The sequence below is a fragment of the Cottoperca gobio genome, chromosome 13 (genome assembly GCF_900634415.1).
Source record: "Cottoperca gobio chromosome 13, fCotGob3.1, whole genome shotgun sequence".
Classification (NCBI taxonomy): Eukaryota; Metazoa; Chordata; class Actinopteri; order Perciformes; family Bovichtidae; genus Cottoperca; species Cottoperca gobio.
The window spans coordinates 13243053-13265780 of NC_041367.1; the positions used below are offsets into that span (position 1 = coordinate 13243053).

Genomic DNA, 22728 nt, shown 5'->3' on the forward strand with positions numbered 1-22728 from the left:
CCCATATTCCCTGTCAGTAGTAATGACACAGAATAAGTGAAGTATAAACACATTTTTTGTATTCTTTTTGTGCTTTTTTTGTATTTCTTTCTGAACTTGAAAAGAATATATGCAATAAAAAATAATAATAATAAATTGTAAAAATTTGAAGCATTGAAGCAGCATATTGCCTTGTTCAGAATTGCATTGACTACACAATACGCCATTTATCTGGAGACTCGGTTGCTATTGGCTCGGTCTGTAAACAAAAGAAGACTTCCTTATCAAGTTGACACTCATTGGCTATTGAAGGCAGTAGAGATTGCATGGAAGCTCCTATTGGCTCAAATGAGGTGTCAATCGAAAGCTTAGAGTCTGGTCTCCATTTTGGAAACATGGTATCGGAGCTGCATGCAGGAGAAATACCATGTTACCATGTTTACTGATTACAACTATTAGGTGAGTTGGCTCAAAGTTATGATTTAGGTTTTGAGTTTGCTTGCTAGTTTGAGGAGATGATTGTACCTGCTGTTGTAATTCTGATCTCCAAACCTAATGCTCCTTAATTACGTATTAAATAAACAGCCTAAGGGCACAGCTGGGATCAAATGCAGTGGGTCAATTAATTAATCATTTATAACAAACAATAACTATTTTTGGTTGGCTGCCGTGCTTACCTATCATATATCTATCATGGACACCGTGCTATCTGTCTGTCTGTCCAACATGCTATATCAGTCTATGGCTCAATTCCAACCCGGCCTCTACACCCTCTCCCTACCCACTTCCACTCCGTGTGCCTGTTCACATGGAGGGTCCGCCATATTAGGTGCCGTTCCAAACCAATTAGCGAGGAGTGGAAGTGGGTTATAAAACCCTCCAACAGCTGAGACAATGGCTGCAGTGCCATGTATGTCTGTCCAACATGGTCGCTGTGCCATCTCCATCTGTCTATCTCAAATTAAATCAAGTTTTGCTTTTGCATACTCAATCACGCACTGCAACCAAGATTATGCCACTGTCACCCATCCAGGACCATGTCACAGTCATTGTCATCCATCCATCTAGAGCCAAGTCCCAGTCATCGTCATCCATCCATCCCGGACCATGTCATAGTCAGAGGCAGAGATGAGAGCACCAGTGTCCATCCATGAATTTGTAACCTTGGAACGAACATTAGCCACAGAGACACTGCCAATTTAAAAACGAGCATCATTTCATAAGCCATTACAAGAAGAAACCCGTTGCCCAGCGTAGGGTAGAACTATCCATCTAATCCATCCAGGCCGTTGTGCCATGACTGTCTCCATTCATCCATCCATACATACATACATGCCATGATTATGTATCTGTCATGCAGCTATCTACATATATAGGCCGCCATGCCACAACTTTGTTTCTACATACCTATGCTGCCATGACTATGTCTCTGCCATGTATCTATCTACACATCAAATTTTATTTATTTAAATTCCTCAAAGTTTTCGCCAGGTTAGGCACTTATGGAGAACAATATAAATCGATGTATTGCTTCTTATATATATAGCCCGATTTCACAAATTAACAATTTGCACACTCACAGGGCTTTACAATCTGTGTGATCTCTGTGAATCTGTCTGTATGACACCTTCTGTCCTTCGACCCTGGCAGCAGCTAAGAACACTCCGCCGCACAAAAAAACATTTATTGTGGGAAAAAAATGTACGAAACCTCAGGTAGACGGATCCCTCTTCCAGGAAGGACATAATATCTAGGCTGCCATGCCATGACTATGTATTTGACATGTATCTATCTACATCTCTACACTTCCATGACTATATATCTGTCTAGGCTGCCACGGCATGACTATAACCAAAACCAAAACCTGTGTTTCAGTGGTTAAATGTTTTGCATAGCCTACATTCTTTTTTGCACTGTAACAGTTTAATTAGGATAATAAAAAGAAAAGCATTAATGTATGAAAGACATTGTACAGTAAAATATTAGCCACACCCTGCAATCATATTTAGTTACAGTAATGAGGCAGGTCCCTACTTGTGCATGTTATTAAAATCAAAACATAGGGACAGGTTTCATGTGGATTTTTATTTTATTTCACATTCAAATATGCATATACAGTATATTTGTATTTGATTATGAAATTGTATACATTTATTTTCATGTTTTCTAATTAAAGTGTGTTCTTCTGTTTGCTTGATGGCAACTTAAAATGACTGGGAATTTCATGTGAGATATTTTCCAGTCATGCCTTTCTTTATGTTTCTTTGAGGTTGCAATAAAATTATGTAACATTTGGGCACAAAAACGCAAAGTAACAATCCAAAACTGGAAGCTAATATAGCAAATACTTCCACAGCCACTGTGAATTTCCCAGGAGAGCTGACATAAGCTGGGATGAAGGAAATCCACACGGCCCAGAAGATCAGCATGCTGAAGGTGATGAGCTTCGCCTCATTGAAGGTATCTGGTAGCTTGCGCCCGAGGAACGCCAGGAGGAGGCAGATGAAGGCCAGAAAACCAATGTAGCCAAGGACCAGATAAAATCCAGGGGGCCATGGCTCCTTACACTCCACAACAATCTAAGTATGTTCAACAATTCATTGAGACAGATCAATGAATACATATACTGTAGTACAATTTGCATCAGAGTTCAATATAAATAATTGTATATAGTTATATTTTGTTCCTTTCTTATCTCTATTTCAAAGATTAAAGCTCCTATGTGTAGGATTAGAACATTTCCAACTTTGGTGACATAATGGTAGTATCAAAATAGAAACTGTACTGTAGTTCTTACTTTTCCATTTGAGGCTTGGTAGTTTGGGTTCTTAAATGGGAAGGAAGGTGCGCCTAAGAGCCAACCAGCACAGAGACAAACCTGAGAGCAAGATGGAAAGATAAGAAATTCTTTAAAAACAAATTGGTCACAAGTTGAGGTCAAAATAAATGATGGTTCTATAGCCCTCCTACCTGAGGAGCAATAGTGCAGATGATCAGAGCCCTCTGTTGAGAGGGACCAAACAGCTTGAGGGCCCTGGAACCACGTGCATTAGCCCGGAAGGCCAAGAGAACCACAATGGTCTTAACAAGGAGGCAGGACAGACAGAGGACAAAGCTGATCCCAAATGCTGCCTGGCGGAGCCTACATGTCCAAACAGACGGCTGGCCAATGAACACAAGGGAACACAAGAAGCAGAGCTTGAGTGACAGAAGAAGCAAGAAACTTATTTCTGAGTTGTTGGCCTTGACGATCGGTGTGGAACGGAAACGGTGAAAGACAGCAGTGACGATGGTTGTCAGGACGATACCCAGCAGTGTGAGTGTGACCAGGATGATGCCCATGGTGTCGTGGAAGGACAGGAATTCTTCAACCCTGGCCACACATTTGACCTTGTCTTTGTCTGACCAGTAGTATTCAGGACATTTTGTGCAGTCAGTGGAACCTTTGAAGAAACAGTAGACACACCGTGTAAATGCACACACACTCAAACTGTTTGCATCCATATAACATGTCTTGATGACTTCCGCCTCTTAAGTTACAAAATATATGAATACACAAAGTATAAATGGGCTACCAGTCTGGTTGCTGATCTCTCCATCTGCACAGGGCAAACAATCAAAGCAGCAGTGGGGCTCTCCTGGACGTCTGGCCTGCCTGCTGCCAGGGGAGCATGGAGCACTACACTGAGAGGCAGGCACCTGAACAAATAAAGGTGTAAAATGACACACTAAGATTTGCTTTGCTGCGGACTCGATGCTTGATAGAACAAAGAGTTTTTACTGAAGAAGAATGACAGCAATTTTAATCATCAGGCATTTTTTAAAATGTTCTATCCAGTAAAGAAACCTAAATCATTATAAAGATGCATATGATAACATTTTGAGGAACATATAGGAACCCACCTGTGACTGTCCTTTTGTCCACACAATGCTACTCTGCTCTATCTGCAATTGTTGTCTCAGTAGAGCCGAACCGTCATAGCTTCCCACTTTGATGAATCTAAACACAGCATGAAATACTTTTAAGATTCAATCAGTCCAAACAATATGTGTCACACGTTTGTATGATAACTCAATTACATGCTTATCATAACAATAAAAATAAATACATCTTCTAAGTTATGATTTCTTAAAGAGACGGTTGTATTCTTGTGTCTTGAAGTAATATTCCACCTCATGTCACCCTTGCTGTCCTTCTGCCAGTTAATGATGTCATAGAGAGGGACCGGCTCTCCGTTGGAGTCAAAATATACCTTCTCCTCAAACTGGTTGGTGAAATTCACGGTCTTCAGATGATGCAGCAACTGCATGAAAGGAGGAAGAAAAAAAACTAGATAATTAGAGAAGAGAACTAAAATTAAATTAAATTAATAATAATTTGAAAGAAATAATTGATTTGTATATTTTGTAGTGGTTTAACGTACCTGCCTAGAAGTAAATGATTTATTATCTCCTCCAGAATCAGATTTCAATAAAGTGTGCAGAGCATGGGCGATGGCATATACAGCTTTGTACACATTATAGGATATTCTGACCTGAGATACATCATTATAACTGCTTTCAGTGTGCCTCAGATCCTCTGAACCACTGCATACAGGCTTTTCAGCAGTACCTTTATCGTTTTCATCAGCTGAGCCCTTATACGTGATGGTTTTTCCTTCTATGGGCCGAGAAGAGGTTACAGATTTGTAACCAAAAGCATCCGATCCCACAACATTATTCACGGTGTCTGCTTCATGTTCTGCTCTAAACTCTAGCCTGCAGCCAAAGAGCTCTTCCCAGAACATGTTGACAAATTCCAATCCCGGTTTGGGAGAGGGGCGGACATTCAACAGGAACTCTTTCAAGCCGGGGATCCTGACTCCAGGGAAGGAGAAGCCCAGTGTGCCTTCTAGTAGAGGGTGGAAGCGGGGTGAGGTCAGCATGCTAGCGGTCACCCAGGCTTCACTAGCTACCCACTGGATCCCTGTCACATTTCTCTGAGCAAGCTGGAAAATAGTATACAAAAAGAAATTTGATTAAAAAAAGCAGTGAGCACATTCTTTTGATATTCCTAGTTGTAGGCCTATGTATATACATTAACTGAGATATAGAGTGCTTACCTCTAAGAGCAGATCCTGCAACTGTCCCTCTGTGGCAAAGACCACCACTACCAGTGCGGTTGAACTCTGCAGCCTGTCTGCCATGTCTTGTATCTCAGCCGCTGTGGGTGATTTTGGGATAGTCAAATGAAATGCCAGACACCCACCTTGTTGTCTGAACTGATTAGAAAATGCTTGAATGCCATAGTGACTGTAGTCATCCTGAAATATATAGAGAAAGGGTTTGTAAATCCTGTTGGTGTTTTCGAACAACTAATAATATGACTAATACGGTTTTATCTCACCGTGGTCCCAATTGTGCCCACCCAGAGCCAGCCTAAGAAGGTGACCAGCTGAACAAGACCTCTAACTTGAAAGAGATCACTAGGCACAGTCCGCAAGAATGACGGGTATATATGTTTGTCAGTAAGACAAGTACAAGTGGCAAAAAAACTCACCTATAGGGAGATAAAGTTTATTGCGATTAGACAGAAGCCAAAAACAAAACTGTATTAAACGTGTAATTCACCACAAAAGTAGTGGAAAAAGACAGTTCAGTTCAGGACAGTTCAAGAAAGTACCATACATGTTTCGCCATTTTTGTTCCTTTCTTACCAGCGGGAGATTGAAAGGGCCAAGAGTGTGAGCTACAGCTCTTGTGGGGGAAGAGGATGCAAGGCCAATCACAGCAGGTACAGGTGAATCAGCCAGACATGAGGGCAACGTTTGAGATTGTGTACTCCTATCTAATCTCTCCTCTGTTACGTTTTCCTTTATGTAATTTCCATAATTTTCCGGACAATGAGGCATTGCTTTGCTGTTTTTCACGGTGCTTAGCCTTCTTGTCATTCTTTTTTTCCCTTCTGTCTTTACCCCCTCCGGTCTAGTACCCCTGTGCTTTGGCATATCTAATGCTTTTTCAGTTTCTTCCATTTGTTTCACCTCGCCCATCACAGCTTTGGAGTGACTGACTAAAGAAAAAAGAGCTTGCAGGCTGGTGTGGACATGGTCACAGCTGTCCATGATCCGGTAGCCTAGTTTAACACCTGGTAACAGGCTTGAATTACGGTTAATTTCCTCCACTGCAAACACCATTGTCATCATCCAGCGGAAAGCTCTGTGGTCAAAGCTGCAGAGAATCAAATAAAGTTTAACGCAGTCTATGTAAATCATCATGAGACAGAAAACACAGCATAATATAAATCAACATGTGAACAGTGCAGGGGCAAAATAGATGATAGGAAATTATTTTGGTCACTTATTTGTGTTAACATAAATAAGTTAAAAACATTTTCAATGTGGGGTGGATCAGACATCAACAGTATCCTCACACTTACCCACTGCATGGGATGAGCTGAGGTTTGCTGTGGTAGCTGTTCTGTGGCTTAGGAGCCACATAATGCAGGGGGAACAGCCCTCCGATCACAACATCCCCTCCCGCCTGCAGGCCTAGAGGCTCACTGTCTGCCAGTTTCACACACTGAGGTAAGCTAGAACTAACACCACTCACTCCCTGTAGCCCCAAACCTCTTAGTCTCTCTGTTATAGTCTTTTCTTCTTTCACCACACCTCTCTCTAAACTTAGTTCTTCCCTTTCCATTGCAATTTTGGCAACATCAGAGACTACTGGAAAAAGAAGGCTGAATAAGGCCCAAAGAAGCAGCCAGGGAGACGCTCCAACTAGGGTGAAATGCAGTGTCCATACTGACCCCATGAAGACTGTGTGTGTGTGTATGTGTGCTGGTTTTTCAGCACATTCTCTGAAAGGCAAATGAAGTAGTCTATATATAAACTGTAATGCTTGCTTTATTTCATGGGTCATATGAGTCACCGCCGGATCAACCAATCACAATAAAAAGGTAATGGCATAGGAGAGAGGATATCCCAAACTTATAATAAACTCATACAGGAAATGAATGAGCAGGGTTTGATTTGTTGGGTTTTGAGTGTCTACATTGTGTGAGTAGATCTTGGAACACTAAAATGCAAAGGTAATACTTGAACAACTCCAGGTTACCATGGAGAATATAAATTAAGGATGATAAAAAATATAATATGGTGGGAGCAATTTTCTGTAAATCACAAATATGAGGAATCAGCCTGTAAATTTGAACAATTAAAATAAATTTGAACAATTACATTTAAATTTTAACTGTTTGCATTTTAAGACTGTGATTAAGAAATATCTTAGTCTTAGACCAAAAAACAACATGGAGAGGAAATATTAGGAAATTGTAAATCTTTTGGTCATGTTTGAGAATATATCCTGCTGTAGTTATCATTTTTTATTTGATTGAATAAAGACCTCAGAAAATGGCTGATATAGCTTACTGCTACCATCTACTGGGCGTCATATAGTAGAGCTAGTGGGCATGTTATAAAGTTGCATACATGCTTATGGCTGATTCACAGCTGAGCATTGACAATGTTTAGGAAGTCAGTCTAAAAAGTGTACTGTACACCATCCCAAAAGTTGCCCCCCAGATGAGAATGATTATCATTTTTAAATGTATTAGTGTATTCACATACTGACCTGTCCAATCCAATTGAGTGACACTAAAATCTGAACGAACATAATTGACGTAATGCACTGCACAGATTGCACAGCAGAATTTGACAGGCCGGCAGTGGATAGCAAGTGTTTCCTGGACTGCAGCTGCTGTGCTCCAGACCCCGCCTCATGCCGTACCGGGTGGCCCACCAGGCATTGCCATTCGTCTTCCTCCTACATATACGTCCTGACCTTCACTGCAACATCAGCTACGTAAGTAACATAATTATGGCCTTTTTCTTTATCTCACTTCTTTATCTGCATTGATAAAATCATTATGTTCAACTTGATTTCTTTCTTCAGGTTAATCAGTTTTATGAATACACATTTCAGTGTAGATTTGCATCACCTCCAGCAGGTTGGCCGGAGGAGCCATATGCACTGGACTGGATGATCTATAGAATGCGGAGACTCAGTTGTTGGATGCGTCAGAACTCAGGCCAGAGTACAGAGTGCACAAGGCTGTGTGTGCTCTGTCGTCCTTGATGACATGCTGTGTTGTGTGCCGGTGAGAGGGCCTTTCAGTACGCACAGCCGTGCCAGTTTAGTTTAGTTTAGCCATGGCAGGTGAGATATCAGTTTAACCCGTTTAAACCCGGCACTACATCATGAGTTCCACACTAAGTGGTGTTCTCCATCATCCATTGTTATGAATTAGATTAGTATATTTTCTAAGGACATGTAACGTGGATGTGTCTTCTCTCAACCATTTGCAGCTTGTAAATGATTGGCAATTTTGTTTTACCTACAGCCGCCCAGTCAGTATGCAGCATACTGAGTGCTGTTTCAACTTCATTCTTTGTTCTGAGGGAAAGATCAGTGATAGAACCGGTTGGTTTTCACTTTTAAACATTGACTGGAAGCGATTACATTTTATATGTGTATTGATTGCACTGCGTTCACTTATTTGTAATGTCTGATGTATATTCGTAGTATTGCCAAATGCTGTGTCTTGGGACGTAAGACACATTTCAGAAAAAATATTGTATTTCTTATCCTTTATGCTCCGTCCATTGTGAAGATGGTTTGAAGAGGAGGTAAAGATACCTGGGTTCCATTGTAAAAGCATATTATAGCACTATATACTTTTAGAGACTTGCTTATTCTTCAGGTTTATCAGATAAGTATTGTAGCACTAATCTTCGACCAAATATAAGCCATTTCATGTATACGTGCCAACAAATTGGAAGATTAGGCTAAGGGTAAACAAAATGGCATATAGATACACCAATGTTCAATAATATCATACAAACAGGGGGAAAACCTTTCAAATTCCCACAATGACAAAACTGTGGTATTCATAGCCTCTCAAATATTTACAGCAATGATAGATTAAGGTTCTCACAAAAACTGAGAGATGCATTTAATGTAACAAAGTCCTCTTTCTCTTTTGTTTACCATTGCGCACTACCATGCTCACATAATGGGGTTTTATGTATACCTATTCAGCCACTTGTAGAAATAATAACTTTTAACTACAGCCATATAGCAGATTGTATAGTTACATTGTGTAGGGATTATGGATGTGTATGTGTAAAATACAGCCTTACACATACACATCCATAATCCCTATGTACATATGTATGTGTATATATGTCAACGTGAATATGTTCTTTATGTATGTATGTATATATCTTTTTCACGAAACATTAAGAATGACAATTGACAAAAGCCATACTATAGTTATATTCTTTTATTCATATATGCTAATATGATGCACAGTTTTATGTATTACCCTATATATGATCTACCATGTTAATTTTTGTATTTCCTTTATCGACATTTATGAGGGAAAAAAATGTAAAGCAAAAAGATGGGAAATAATTACTATATAGATCCAATTATAACGTTTTAGCTTAAAATAACTAAAGACGGTGGTTGCTGGGGAAGGGAAGGCGGGGGATAAAAAGTGAGTTAAGTTATAATTATGATCATAGGAGGTTTAAATGGAGGTTAAAAAAAAGATGTCTTATAAACTGTGATAGAATTGTATTTGAATGTTTTGCCCAGGGCATAGCACACCAATGTGATTATCTTGGGGGTTTTTGTAATTCATTCTATGCCGCTATGTGAATGTAAATTGATGTACAATTGTAATGTAAGTCTGGTTGCTTTAGCATGTAGATGTGTTGTGCAGTGTCATTATAATATTTCAGTTGCTTGATTTCTTTCATATGTGGTGTCTCCTCCATGACAAATGTAAAAGGGAGAAGAAAGGTAAACCAATAAGAAATTGGTCACAAAAAAAAGAGTAAAAAGATGGGGGTTGATAGATTAGGTATAGGTATCCTTAGAACAAAAAAACACTGCCCTGCTTTAGAACTGATAAAAGAAGGGTTAGGGTCAAGGTAAGAATGTCAAGGTAAGAATTTCATGTTTTGAATTTTGACTTTATTTATTCACTTTATGTTATACTTTCAGCAGGAAGTTCAGAAAATGACTTTAAAATTAGGAAAGAAAAAAAATGTAAATGTAAAAAATGAAATCAACAAGGTGAAGACCAAGGTGTGTTGAATGTAGACAGCATAAACGTTATACTATCTATCTTAAATCTTTCCAAACCTCAGATGTCCTAGGTTTGATGTTTGTTCATTAAATGCTTCTTGGTGTTTTTCTCTGGCTTAAACAATATGATGTAACACTTTGGAGCAAATATACATGTTATTAGTCCAAAACTGGAGGCCAGAATGGCAAATATCTCCACAGCCACAGTAAATTTCCCAGGAGAGCTGACATATGCTGGGATAAAGGTGATCCAGACTGCACAGAATATCAGCATGCTGAAGGTGATAAGCTTGGCTTCATTAAAATTATTAGGTAGTTTCCGGGCCAGAACAGCTAACACAAAGCAAAAGACAGCCAGTAGGCCAATGTACCCAAGCACAGCCCAGAACCCAATCGCTGAGCCTAATGCGCACTCTAGGATGATTCTCTCCTTGTATGTGGTTAGGTTTTTTAGTGGAAAAGGGGGACTAAGAACCAACCAAATAGTACATATTACAACTTGAACAAATGTGAAAGACACAACAGTCAATCTTTGCTGTGGAGGACCAAACCATTTCATCAATTTACTACCTGGGAGTGTAGCTTTGAAGGCCGTTAAAACTACTATTGTTTTTCCAAGAACACAAGACATACAGAGGACAAAGGTGATGCCGAACGCTGTGTGGCGCAGCATGCAGGACCACACAGACGGTGCTCCAATGAAAGTTAATGAACATAAGAAACATAGAGTCAGGGAGAACAGCAGCAAGAAGCTCAGCTCGGAGTTGTTGGCCCTGACAATCGGAGATGTCCTGTGACGATAGAACACAGCAGCTGTTATAACGGCAAGACAGGCACCACCAACTGAGAATGTGGCCAGGATGATTCCTAGTGCCTCGTTAAAGGAAAGAAACTCGACAGGCTTGGGTAGACAAGTTTCTCTCTTTGCATTTGGCCAGAACTCCTTGGGGCAAGGGAAACAATCAAGGGAGTCTGAAAATAAAACAAAAAGGGCTTTTAGCAATCGTTACGTATACTTGATGTTGTAGATATGCATTAGAAAAAGAAAATACCTGTAGCATTGCTAATCTCTCCCTCAGGACACGGTATACAATCATAACAGCAGATGGGTTTTCCTTTCTGCAGTACTTTACGAGTTCCTGGAGGACAGCTGTCAGTGCACACTGACACAGGCACCTAGCACATAGATGCAAACAAACGGAAACATTGTCAGGTGTGAGGAGGATTAAAGGATAGGTTTACGCTTTTCCAAGTGTAATTTCATAGTCAAACTTGATACTAGAAATATCTGTGCGTTATTTCTCTCATTAGAATTGTTTTAGCAAAAGGATTTCTACACAACCATTATGGACAGAAGGCCAACAACTCTTTGAAAATACAGATATCATTCCCTTTGAGATCACCAAATATGACAATTAAATACGTTAAATTATTGATTTTTGGGCTCCATACTTGCGTGCCACCCTCCACCCAGGTGAAGTTCCTGTTGATACGAAACTCCTGGCCCACCGGCAGTGATGAATCGTAGTGCCCTACTGTCACCAATTCAATGCTGCCACTCTCACTTTTTTGCCAGTTAACCAGCTCGTATGTGGCCACAGGATCCCCGTTGGCATCAAATGACACATCATAACCATTTTGGGAAAACTGTACTTTCTTCAGCTGAGTAAGAACCTGAGGATTAAGTAAAGGAAGTCAGGGAGCTAAGTGAAATAATGTAAAAATAAAAAGAATGTTTCATTGCATAAAAGGAACATTATAGCTTAAAAAGGAACATTGGGATGTTCACAGATGTCTCTCAACTGACCTCTTTGGACTCTATCCTGGTGAATTTGTCACACTGAGTTGTAGAATCTGTTTCCTGACACACTGCATTATGAATGGCATGCGCTATCGCATAAACAGCCTTGTACACCATGTTAGTGACTCGGAACTGAGATGTGTCAGTGTAGGAGTTCTGGAGCGTCTTTATATCTTCAGTTCCATCACACACGGTCTCGTCTGTGGCTGCACCTAAAAACACACAGGGACAGAGGAAGGAGTTTTTTGCCATGACAATTACATTATCATTCTTTATATGTGTTTTGTTGTTCCTTTTGTTGTATTTAACCTGTCAAACGTGCCTTTTCATATAACATGCTTATTTTGCATTACATTTCAAAGCACTGTTTTGCAGACATGTCTATTTTTTTTTAATAATTGCTGTTTCCCTTCTCTTTTTTTTTTGTTACCTTTAAGGCACCAGCTTACATTAACAGGAATCAGTCATCAGACAATTAGTCCCTTTTATAGAAGGCAAAAAGGCTTCCTTTAATTAAATACTGAATTGCCCTGTTTTATTGATCCATGGACCATCATCCACCTCTACACACAGCGATGCAGGAAAACGGCCAACAGGATTATCAGAGACCCCAAATCCCCCTCAGCCATTAACTGCTCTGCCCTCTGCTGTCTGGTAGACGGTACCATGCTCAGGGGCAGCTTCACTCCTCAGGCAATAAGACTGCTGAACTCTCGAGCTCATGACTATGACACTGTCACTTTACCTTTTATATACTTTTATTTACTGTTTTACTTTACATATCTGTATCTATACACATATACTGTGTGTATATATTACCTCACATTACGCATAGACATTTACTAAATTATTGTTTACATTAGTGTAATCATTTTGCAATTACTGTAAACCTGTCAACCACAAATATACTGTATATATTTTTGGGAAATTTGGTCAATGTTATATTTTATCCCTATATTTTAACTTTGCACTATATGTCTTTGACTAACATTTTCATGGCGGGATTTTCTTTTTATACATATTTAATGAGCATTGATACTTCAGATTTCAATTGCCAATGAATTCTTTGTTATTGTTTTGCAAATAAAAATAAAGAATTTGAAACTTAAAACTGAACAATGACGTGGAATCACTGCCAGTATATTACCCTAATAAGATATACAGTACATACTGTAACTGCTGCAGGCTAGTAAGCACACTTTCATCTTTATTTAGCTCGGTGGCCTGGAGAATATGTGTTGGTGTCTCAGTGTTGTCATTGTGAAACCACTGCAGCAAAGTTCACACAAAATCTTCTCCAAGACAGCAGTGTGCCTAAACTTGACCTGAAAGATCAACATATCAAGTGAGATTTCTCACAGAGATGCACCTTATGTCCACCTCATGTCTCTGTTCAATAACAATAGATTTCGCTTTCTAACTAAATATTTAGTCTTAAATCATCTGCTAAATCCAGGAAGCTCCAATCAGACAAAAAAATATAAAACAACACAACCACAAAGACACAACTGTGAATGTCCTGTATGTTTAAACTCAGCAGAACTTTCTCACTTTTTAACAGCCTGCAGTTGAATGCATCCTCCCAGAACTCAGTAAGTACTGTGGAGGCAGCCACTTTAGTGGGAGAGAGATCCAGCAAGAAGTCTCTCAGACCTGGGATGACAGATTGCTCAATGCCAAACCCGATGGCTCCAGCGCAGAAGCTGAACCTCAGCATGTTTGGGTCGGTTACCCAGGACTCGCTGCCTATCCACTGGCGAGGTGGAGAAGGCTTGCCTGACAGCTCCTCCAGCAAAATCTTCATGTCTCCAGGGGATGTAAATGCCACAACAACTATAGCTGTCGACCTGGAGAGACATTACATATACAGTATACAGTATATAGGCTATAGCAATAATGATATACAGTATATATGTAGTGTATATAAACATATAAACATAGACTGAACTTTTTAAAATATGTATCAAGATTGTAAACACAGACACGCATGAGACATGCTTTAGTATTTGGTCTCACTGACTGAAACATAATGAAAAAAATGCCACTAAGAACTCAATCTTCCATCTTTTATCTCAGATAACTTTTCTTGTGATTTTCAGTGATGTAGAAACCTGCGGATAACGTCAGCTACTCTCTGGATCTGGCTACGTGGGTGGGTCCGATAGAAAGATTCGGAGTATTCCACACATATCCCATTTTTGCGCGCTGCATCCAGGAAAGACGCCATGCCATTGTTGCCATAGTCCGAATCCGACCGGACAGCACCTATCCAAGTCCAGCCAAAGTGTTTTACCAGCTTGGCCAGCGCGTCAGCCTGGAACTGGTCACTTGGGATTGTTCTGAAGAAACTCGGGTACTGCTGCTTATCAGACAGACATGCACAAGTGGCAAAGTGGCTCACCTAAAGTAAAATAGTGTTGTTATTTAACAGGACACAAACAAATCAGTACAGGTCTATATCAAACAGAGTTGGCCAGAAATTCAACATATTTACTTGTGGAATGTCAAAGGGACCGATGATGCGCGACATACTGATGGATGGCGTGGACCCAGACTCGCCAACGATAGCCATCACCATACCAGATTGCGAGCAATTGTTTCCAGTGTAAAACACCGGGTCCAGGCCGCTTGAAAGCTGGAATGCCACATGCACCGCCACGGGCACCGATGAGCAGGAGTCATAGATCTGATAACCAAGCTTGATGCCCGGCAGCAGCTCCGTGCTGTTGTTAATCTCCTCGATGGCGAAGACCATTGCGCGTGAGAAGCGCACTTCACGGGAGTCAATGCTGCACACAGACACTCGTGTCACTGTACAAACTTCCAGAAAAATCAGTCACAATTTTAAGAGAAGTACATGATAGGCCACTGGAGAACTGAAATTCATAGTTATGGTCTAAAAAATAACGAATAGCTGCACTGCATCTGTGAACATAATACATAATTATATAAATACATAATACATCAAATAAACATATGCCTGAAATCAAACTTCAAGATAGATATTGGTTAAAAATTCACAATAACTTCACTGCATTGTTTTAATAGTGAAGTTATGTTTAGTTTTACATTAAAATAAATGTTTTTTATCCTGTTAAATATGTATAAATCAGTTTAGTTAGAGTTCAGTTAAACTCAACTATAGTTTAAACTTACTAAATACAAAACATGTTTTGTCCCGCATTTTGTATGTAGTATATATATATATATATATATATATATATATATATATATATATATATATATATATATATATAGTATTAAAGAAATAAAACACATAACATTTTAACATTTTACATACTACACACTACTTTTGCAACACATCTGTAAGCACATCATAAAAATCCCCCACATCTCCCTCTTACTAACCTCCCTGTGCACCTTAGTGGTTCAGGCATGGTGGTGTAGTTATGCTTCACTGTGTGCATGTAGTAGTGTATGGAGAAAACACCGCCAATAACGTAGTCACCATCCATTGAGAATGCAGGTAGACGAGTGGTACCTTGTAGCTTACATTTCACAGATGAAGCCCCAGCACCTGTCCTATCCCCTGTAAACCCAGCCCTTTGTTTCACACCATCCCCATAACCATTCAAGGCAAGAGCTGAATTCAGCTCACACAAATTCAGAGACAGGATCAGACCAATAAAGACAGCAGAGATCTCCATCCTTCAACTGTCTGCAAGTGGGCAAACTGTACGTGTATGTTCACTGGTTTATAGAGATTATCAGACCAAGGCTTCCCTCCTTCTACCGTACATCAGTTTGTTACATCAGAGCCCACGCCCAGTCGTCACAAGATTTATTTGTTATATGATTTATTTTCTATGTGACTTCCCTGTCAAAGTTAAGCTGCACAAATAATGAACTACAAATAATCAGAGTTGGGAACAGTTGATTGCATTTTCAAGCAAACCATGGACAAAGTCATAGAGTTTAGATTGATGACAGTAAAGCCGAATCTAAAGCCATCAAAGCAGAACTGGCCTTGACAAGCCAGAGGTTTCCCAAAATGGCTAATATAACCGTGTGAAAAGTTGGTAAGGCAACATATTCTTTCAATTTGATATGAGTGTATTTGGGCACTTTATTATTTTGTATTTTTAGCTTAAGCAAGCACGTTTGACATAAACTGCCACTGAGACAAATGTAAATGAGAAGTTTTGGTAAGGTAATAAATAAGCAACACATTTTTTTGGTAACTTGAATAATAGTACCCCATCAAGGGGTCAATAGTCTCGTAAAGCCAGATCTACTTCCTGAACTTTGCTGGACAGAGTGCCTTACTCCTTCCATGATAATACTAACCTTGTTGTGCCTATTAATGTAGAGAGTGCAGCTGCAGGTAATAGCCCAGATACTGAACACTTGGTGCGCACAGTCCCAGAGGCACAAGAGATCAGGTCCTTAACCAATGTTTCTGTGATGAGAGTATCTTAGTTGCTAACATTTCTCTCTATCAATACTTATTCTGTAAAAAATGAAAGAAAAGTCTTTTCATTCATTTTGAAAATGTCACAACAAAGAATTCATCAGGTCATGTCGACACGTCATAGCGCGTTCTGCTGGAGGAGATTCTTTTTTCTTACAATATGAATGTGCAGCTTTTTTAAACGTTTGCATGTTTTTAGATGCACTGCGACTTAGAACAAGTACAGACTTTGGTCTTCTGCATGAAACATATTACAGGTAATGTATGTCTTTAAGATGGACTCAACACAACTGTTCATTCACAGGCAATTATTTTAAAAGTAAACCACAAACCATTCTTTAAAAAAATGTATCTACCATCTCGTCATTTTTTTAAATCAGAAAACAGAAAGACATTATACTTGTTTAATGTTAAGCCCTGCGGAGAGATGCGATCTATAGAGTGAGTTCTGGTAATAATACGGGCAGATGAATTCTTGACCAATTAAAGTGTATGAAGACATTTGAGAGGAAGACCAGAGAGGATAGAATAGTCATTACGGGATGTGACCTCGGTGTGAAGGAGAATGGTGCTGCTGTTTGGAGTGAGCAATGGACAAAGACGGTAAATATTGTGTAGATAAAAGTATGAAAGTCATTCTAAAGTAATTAAGAGAAAATACAGCACATAAATGATGTAATCATGATATTATGTGTCTTTAGAGCTACTTTAATATGTGTATGCCATGCCCCTGCGCTGTGCCCTGATGGGCGGTGTGAAACTATGACGAAGACCAGTAAAGGACATGATATGACATAGCCCTATGTATAAAATGAAGTAACCTTGCATGAAGCTCAGAAATGGGTGTAGGGAGGAGGGCAGTTATGGGGTTATTTCTAGACACATTGTTGTTCTTGTATGTCTATGTGATCTTGATTTTGTTATCTTCATTTTTCTTGTCAGAGTCTTCCCCTCTTTCCTCCTCCTGTAAATTAAGGAAACAGTTTCATCTTAATGAGATGCACAAGGCAGGTGATGTGATTCTGGGTGGGCTGTTTGAGGTCCACTACACCTCTGTCTTCCCTGAGCCGACATTCACCACAGAGCCAAATCAGCTTTCCTGCCAAGGGTAAGTTTCACACCGATGTGAAAGACAACATGCGTAGATGATAATAAATAATGAATTACTTTTTAGTGGTTAATCGTGACATTTTATGTGTGTTATATGTGTTAGCTTTGACCCTCCAGGGTTCAGGCATGCCATGACAATGGCCTATGCTATTGATGAGATCAACAAAAACTCCAACCTGCTACGTAATGTGACTCTGGGATACAGTCTTTATGACAACTGTGCCACACTTGTAATTGGATTCAGTGCTGCATTGTCCCTGGCCAGCGGTCGAGATGAGCAATTCCTGTTTCAGGAAAACTGTTTGGGGACCCTCCCAGTCCTCGGGATTGTGGGTGATTCCTTTTCAACATTTTCTATCGCCACATCTGATGTGATAGGTTTATTCAAATTGCCCATTGTAAGTTTACTTTCTTCAGTCTTAGCTGTGCTTTTGATGTGCCATATGTAGTTATTCTTCAAATATTAAAATGAAAGGTTTCTCCTGATTTACACAAGAAAGGAAGTGTAAAATAAGTAAAACCTGTGTGCATACTGTTTGTGTCTTTATAGGTCAGTTACTTTGCCACATGTTCCTGTCTGAGTGATAGGCAGAGGTTTCCATCCTTTTTCAGAACTATCCCAAATGATGCTTTCCAGGTGAAATGCAAAATATGTTTGATGTTTGACATATATGTTGGATTTAGAAAAAAATATTAACTGTAATTTTATGGTGAGATATAAATAATCCTCTGGAAAATGTGTCTAAACTGTGCATTAATCCCTCTGTTATCTATTCAATTAGGTGCGTGCTATGATTCAAATTCTAAAGCGCTTTGGCTGGACTTGGGCAGGTCTGCTGGTCAGTGATGATGACTATGGACTCCATGTTGCCCAATCCTTCCAATCTGACTTGGCTGAGTCTATTGGAGGTTGTCTGGCCTACTCAGAGATTTTGCCCTGGGGGGACAACCCCGCTGAACTAAAGAGGATTGTGGATTTAATGAGGAAATCAACAGCTCGTGTTGTCATTGTGTTTGCACATCAGATCCACATGATTCAACTCATGGAAGAGGTATCTATCTATCTATCTCTCTATCTCTCTACCTCTCTATCTATCTATCTATCTATCTATCTATCTATCTCTCTACCTCTCTATCTATCTATCTATCTATCTATCTATCTATCTATCTATCTATCTATCTATCTATCTATCTATCTATCTATCTATCTATCTATCTATCTATCTCTATCAATCTACATTTTCTTTTAAACATTTTTTAAGTGTCTTAGTCCTACCAAGTAGATTATATCATTTCTACGTCAGTCTAAAAAAAATAGATTTAATAAAATGCAATGCACAGGTGGTGAGGCAGAATGTGACAGGCCTTCAGTGGATGGCCAGTGAGGCCTGGACTGCAGCTGCTGTGCTCCAGACCCCCCGCCTCATGCCGTACCTGGGTGGCACACTAGGAATTGCCATCCGCCGAGGAGAAATATCAGGGCTCAAGGATTTTCTATTAAGAGTACGTCCTGACCTAAATGACAATAATTATGGACACAGCATGGTAAGATTGTAACCTTAAAATCAGATCTGGAATTACAATGATAATAATTATTATTTCTATTAAGACTTTGTTTTAAATACATTTCAGGTGAGGCAGTTTTGGGAATTCACATTTCAGTGTAGATTTACTCCACCTCCAGAAGGTTGGGTGGAAGCTGGGGAAGAACTATGTACTGGACGGGAAGATCTCGCGAGTGTGGAGACTGAGTTTTTGGATGTTTCTAATCTCAGACCGGAGTACAATATTTACAAGGCTGTGTATGCCCTGGCGTATGCCCTTGATGACATGCTGCACTGTGTACCGGGAAGAGGGCCTTTCAGCGGGCAAAGCTGTGCCACTGTGCAAACAATGGAGCCCTGGCAGGTGAGATATCAGTTTACACTCCACCTGTTTAGTTTTTAAAAACAGCTTCTAAATCTTGAGGTACTTACTGGAATAGATTTGGGGAAAAGAAGACATTAACTATGGCATTAGTAAGCCAGTTTGAATCTCCAGATTGTCTTTGGATAGAGGACACAATCTTTAACCGTAGAAGTTGCAAGACAAAATAAATTCCCTTTGTTTCTCGTGACAAACATAATAATTAATGGCAACAGTGTTTGAACAAATGTAGAGAGTTTACATTATCATGTTTTAGTTTATTATAATATTTGAACACTACCATAACTAAATCCACAATCTATGACACAGAACATCTGAAAGCATAGTCACATTCAACAACAGTAAATGATTCTGTGTCTCCTTATCACAATATGTCTGTGCTGTATCCCTGCGTAGTTAATATATTACTTGGAAAAGGTTAACTTCACCACACCATTTGGCGATCAAGTGTCATTTGATGAGAATGGTGACGCCTTACCAATATATGATATTATGAACTGGCTGTGGCTCCCTGATGGAAGAACAAATGTTCAGCGTGTGGGGGTTGTTAAGAAGGCAGCCTCCAAATATGAAGAACTCACACTTGATGAAGACAAAATATTCTGGAACTTTGATTCTAAACAGGTTATTGTTGTTGTTTTTACCATGATACAGTATGACACACGATAATAAACTCAAATAGTGTGGAATAACTGTGATATAATTCAATCCCGACAGCCACCTCAGTCAGTGTGCAGTGAGAGCTGCCCTCCAGGTACCCGCATGACCAGAAAAAAGGGACAGCCTGTGTGTTGTTTTGACTGTGTCCCTTGTTCTGAGGGAAAGTTCAGCAATGAAACTGGTTGGTATTATAATAAAACTATATGTTAAATCATGGAATATGCATTTGTATTTAGGAATCTTCCCCTTCTTGGTACCCAGGTGATTTAAACAACAAAGCACATACCCACCACTGCAGACATCGCAAGTGCAATTCCTGTTATCGGTGGCCCATCCAACATAACTGTCAGTGTTCACAGGTGAAAGTGACAATGTCCTTGATGCTCTGTTTCTCTATTTCCATAGACTCCATGGAGTGCACTAGTTGTCCAGAGGACTTCTGGTCCAGCCCCCAGCGTGACCACTGTGTTGCTAAGAAAACTGAGTTCCTCTCCTATCATGAACCTCTGGGTATCTGCTTGACAACAGCCTCGTTGCTCGGCACATTCATCTGTGCTGTTGTCCTGGGAATCTTTATCTACCATCGCAGTACACCCATGGTACGCACCAACAATTCAGAACTGAGTTTCCTGCTCTTGGTGTCCCTTAAGCTATGTTTCCTGTGTTCATTGTTGTTTATCGGCCGCCCCAGACTGTGGACATGCCAACTGAGACATGCAGTATTTGGGATCAGCTTTGTGCTTTGTGTCTCATGTATTCTTGTAAAAACCATGGTGGTTCTGGCTGTGTTCAAGGCCTCCAAGCCAGGAGGTGGAGCCCGTCTGAAGTGGTTTGGTGCTGTGCAGCAGCGAGGGACAGTTCTGCTTCTTACTTCTGTTCAGGCAGCGATCTGCACTGCTTGGCTTGTCTCTTCCTCACCAGCTCCTCATAAAAACACTCAATACCACAATGACAAGATAGTTTATGAGTGTGTAGTCGGGTCTACGATTGGTTTTGGAGTGTTACTGGGCTATATTGGCTTACTGGCTATCCTCAGTTTCCTGTTAGCATTTCTGGCAAGGAATCTTCCAGACAACTTCAATGAGGCCAAACTCATCACTTTTAGCATGTTGATCTTCTGTGCTGTGTGGGTGGCCTTTGTTCCTGCTTATGTCAACTCCCCAGGCAAATATGCAGATGCAGTTGAGGTATTTGCCATCCTGGCCTCCAGTTTTGGTATCTTGGTGGCACTGTTTGGACCTAAATGCTACATAATCCTGCTGAGACCAGAGAGGAACACTAAGAAAGCAATAATGGGTCGTTGAACAACCAAGTTATAAACGTAGCAGGAACAGTAAAATGATAAACAAGTCTGAGGCCTAGTCCACATGTACAGAGGTATTTTTTAAAACAGGGTTTTTCCTTCTTTGTTCTCAAAAGATATCCCGTCCACACAACCACATAAAGACACACAATTGAAGCACTGTCAAGGCCAATGGGTAAGTTGGACCACACTGTAGGTGTGTGGTCCAACCTGCTCACTAAAACCGGTGACGTTGGCAGCGAGTTCTGTGTCGTGGGAGTTTTGGATAGTGTAGGAGTGCCCTCCATAGTGCATTCTGACACCACTGCTCCTCAATATTGTAGAAGAGTAACTGTATATTTATGTGTAAACATATAAAAAGTCCTGTTTGCAAGGTTAGAACTATCACTATTTTGGCCACCTCCACTATTGCATGCAATGTCAAAACTATTGCAATTGCATGCAATAGTGGAGGTGATGTTAAACGCCAAAAACTCTTCACCCAGGTAGTTTTAAAAATGTTCAGTGACCCAAAATGCCCTTTGCGTGTGGACGAAAGACCAAAACACCCATGTACATGTGGAATAGGCCTAAAACAGTATGTATTCAGTCGAGATCTGTCTTTACTTCTATTTCTAAAAGCAATAAAGATATGTTTGTGCAAAACCTTTCCTCAGTTTCACTTGACTAAACTTTCAAAGATGAAATTAAACCTTATTTTATGTGATTCTTGTAGTTTTTCAAACAGGTCCTCCATAAAGCATTATTTCGAAGCTCCTTTTCATTAAGTAAGACTTTTAGTCTGATACATAAAGGGAAACATTTTGTATTCCAATAATACAAGAAATTAGATGACAGCTTGAATTGTCCAAGCCATTACCACCTAAAAAGCAAATAAAACATTGCACATCTTTGAAATATTATATATATAGTTTTTGTATTAGAGACGAACGGATACATTTCATCTGCATATACAGTAATGCAATTTGGTGACTTTTTATTACTAAATTGATATCATATATATCATTGCAAATTCTAGCTTGTGTAAGTGGCCCACAAACAGTAATGTCCTTGGTGGGTTCCACAAAGGTATAATTTTGCCAGTAATTTAATGAAAAGGAGTAAACTTTTTTTTCTTTTTTTTTAATAATAATACATTTTATTTTATAAGCGCCTTTCATGGCACTCAAGAACACCGTACAGAACATAAGGTTAAATGCAAGGAACAAACAGTCATTCACAAACAAAACTAAACTAAAAGATAAAACTGAGAACAGAGAGGCAGAGGGAATAGTGAGTTGGGAGGCAGAGGAAGATCGGAGAGAGCGAGAGGGAGTGTAGGTGTGAAGAAGTTCAGAGAGGTATAAAGGTGCAAGATTGTGAAGGGCCTTGAAGGTGAGG

General features: G+C 39.8%; 3 protein-coding genes across 3 annotated transcripts; 1 reads left to right on the forward strand and 2 right to left on the reverse strand.

The window, feature by feature from the left end:
* Window positions 1-2201: 2201 nt before the first annotated feature.
* On the reverse strand, window positions 2202-6660 carry olfcu1 (olfactory receptor C family, u1). The gene is made up of 13 exons (XM_029446498.1): window positions 6398-6660; window positions 6029-6189; window positions 5676-5806; window positions 5366-5518; window positions 5082-5282; window positions 4704-4967; window positions 4400-4577; window positions 4153-4309; window positions 3883-3979; window positions 3555-3678; window positions 2950-3422; window positions 2777-2857; window positions 2202-2558 (listed from the first exon to the last, which is right to left on the reverse strand). Exons 1-13 carry the CDS (start codon window positions 6658-6660, stop codon window positions 2202-2204), a joined length of 2640 nt encoding a protein of 879 aa, XP_029302358.1.
* Window positions 6661-10183: 3523 nt separating this feature from the next.
* On the reverse strand, window positions 10184-15435 carry LOC115017439 (extracellular calcium-sensing receptor-like). Its single transcript, XM_029445875.1, has 8 exons — window positions 15287-15435; window positions 14412-14706; window positions 14029-14318; window positions 13469-13764; window positions 11924-12129; window positions 11569-11790; window positions 11169-11292; window positions 10184-11088 (listed from the first exon to the last, which is right to left on the reverse strand). Exons 1-8 carry the CDS (start codon window positions 15391-15393, stop codon window positions 10184-10186), a joined length of 2445 nt encoding a protein of 814 aa, XP_029301735.1. The 5' UTR covers window positions 15394-15435.
* A 1807-nt stretch (window positions 15436-17242) lies between these two features.
* On the forward strand, window positions 17243-21349 carry LOC115017438 (extracellular calcium-sensing receptor-like). Its single transcript, XM_029445873.1, has 9 exons — window positions 17243-17457; window positions 17563-17857; window positions 18010-18096; window positions 18242-18511; window positions 18801-19004; window positions 19092-19367; window positions 19782-20009; window positions 20103-20226; window positions 20451-21349. Exons 1-9 carry the CDS (start codon window positions 17348-17350, stop codon window positions 21347-21349), a joined length of 2493 nt encoding a protein of 830 aa, XP_029301733.1. The 5' UTR covers window positions 17243-17347.
* Window positions 21350-22728: the final 1379 nt, after the last annotated feature.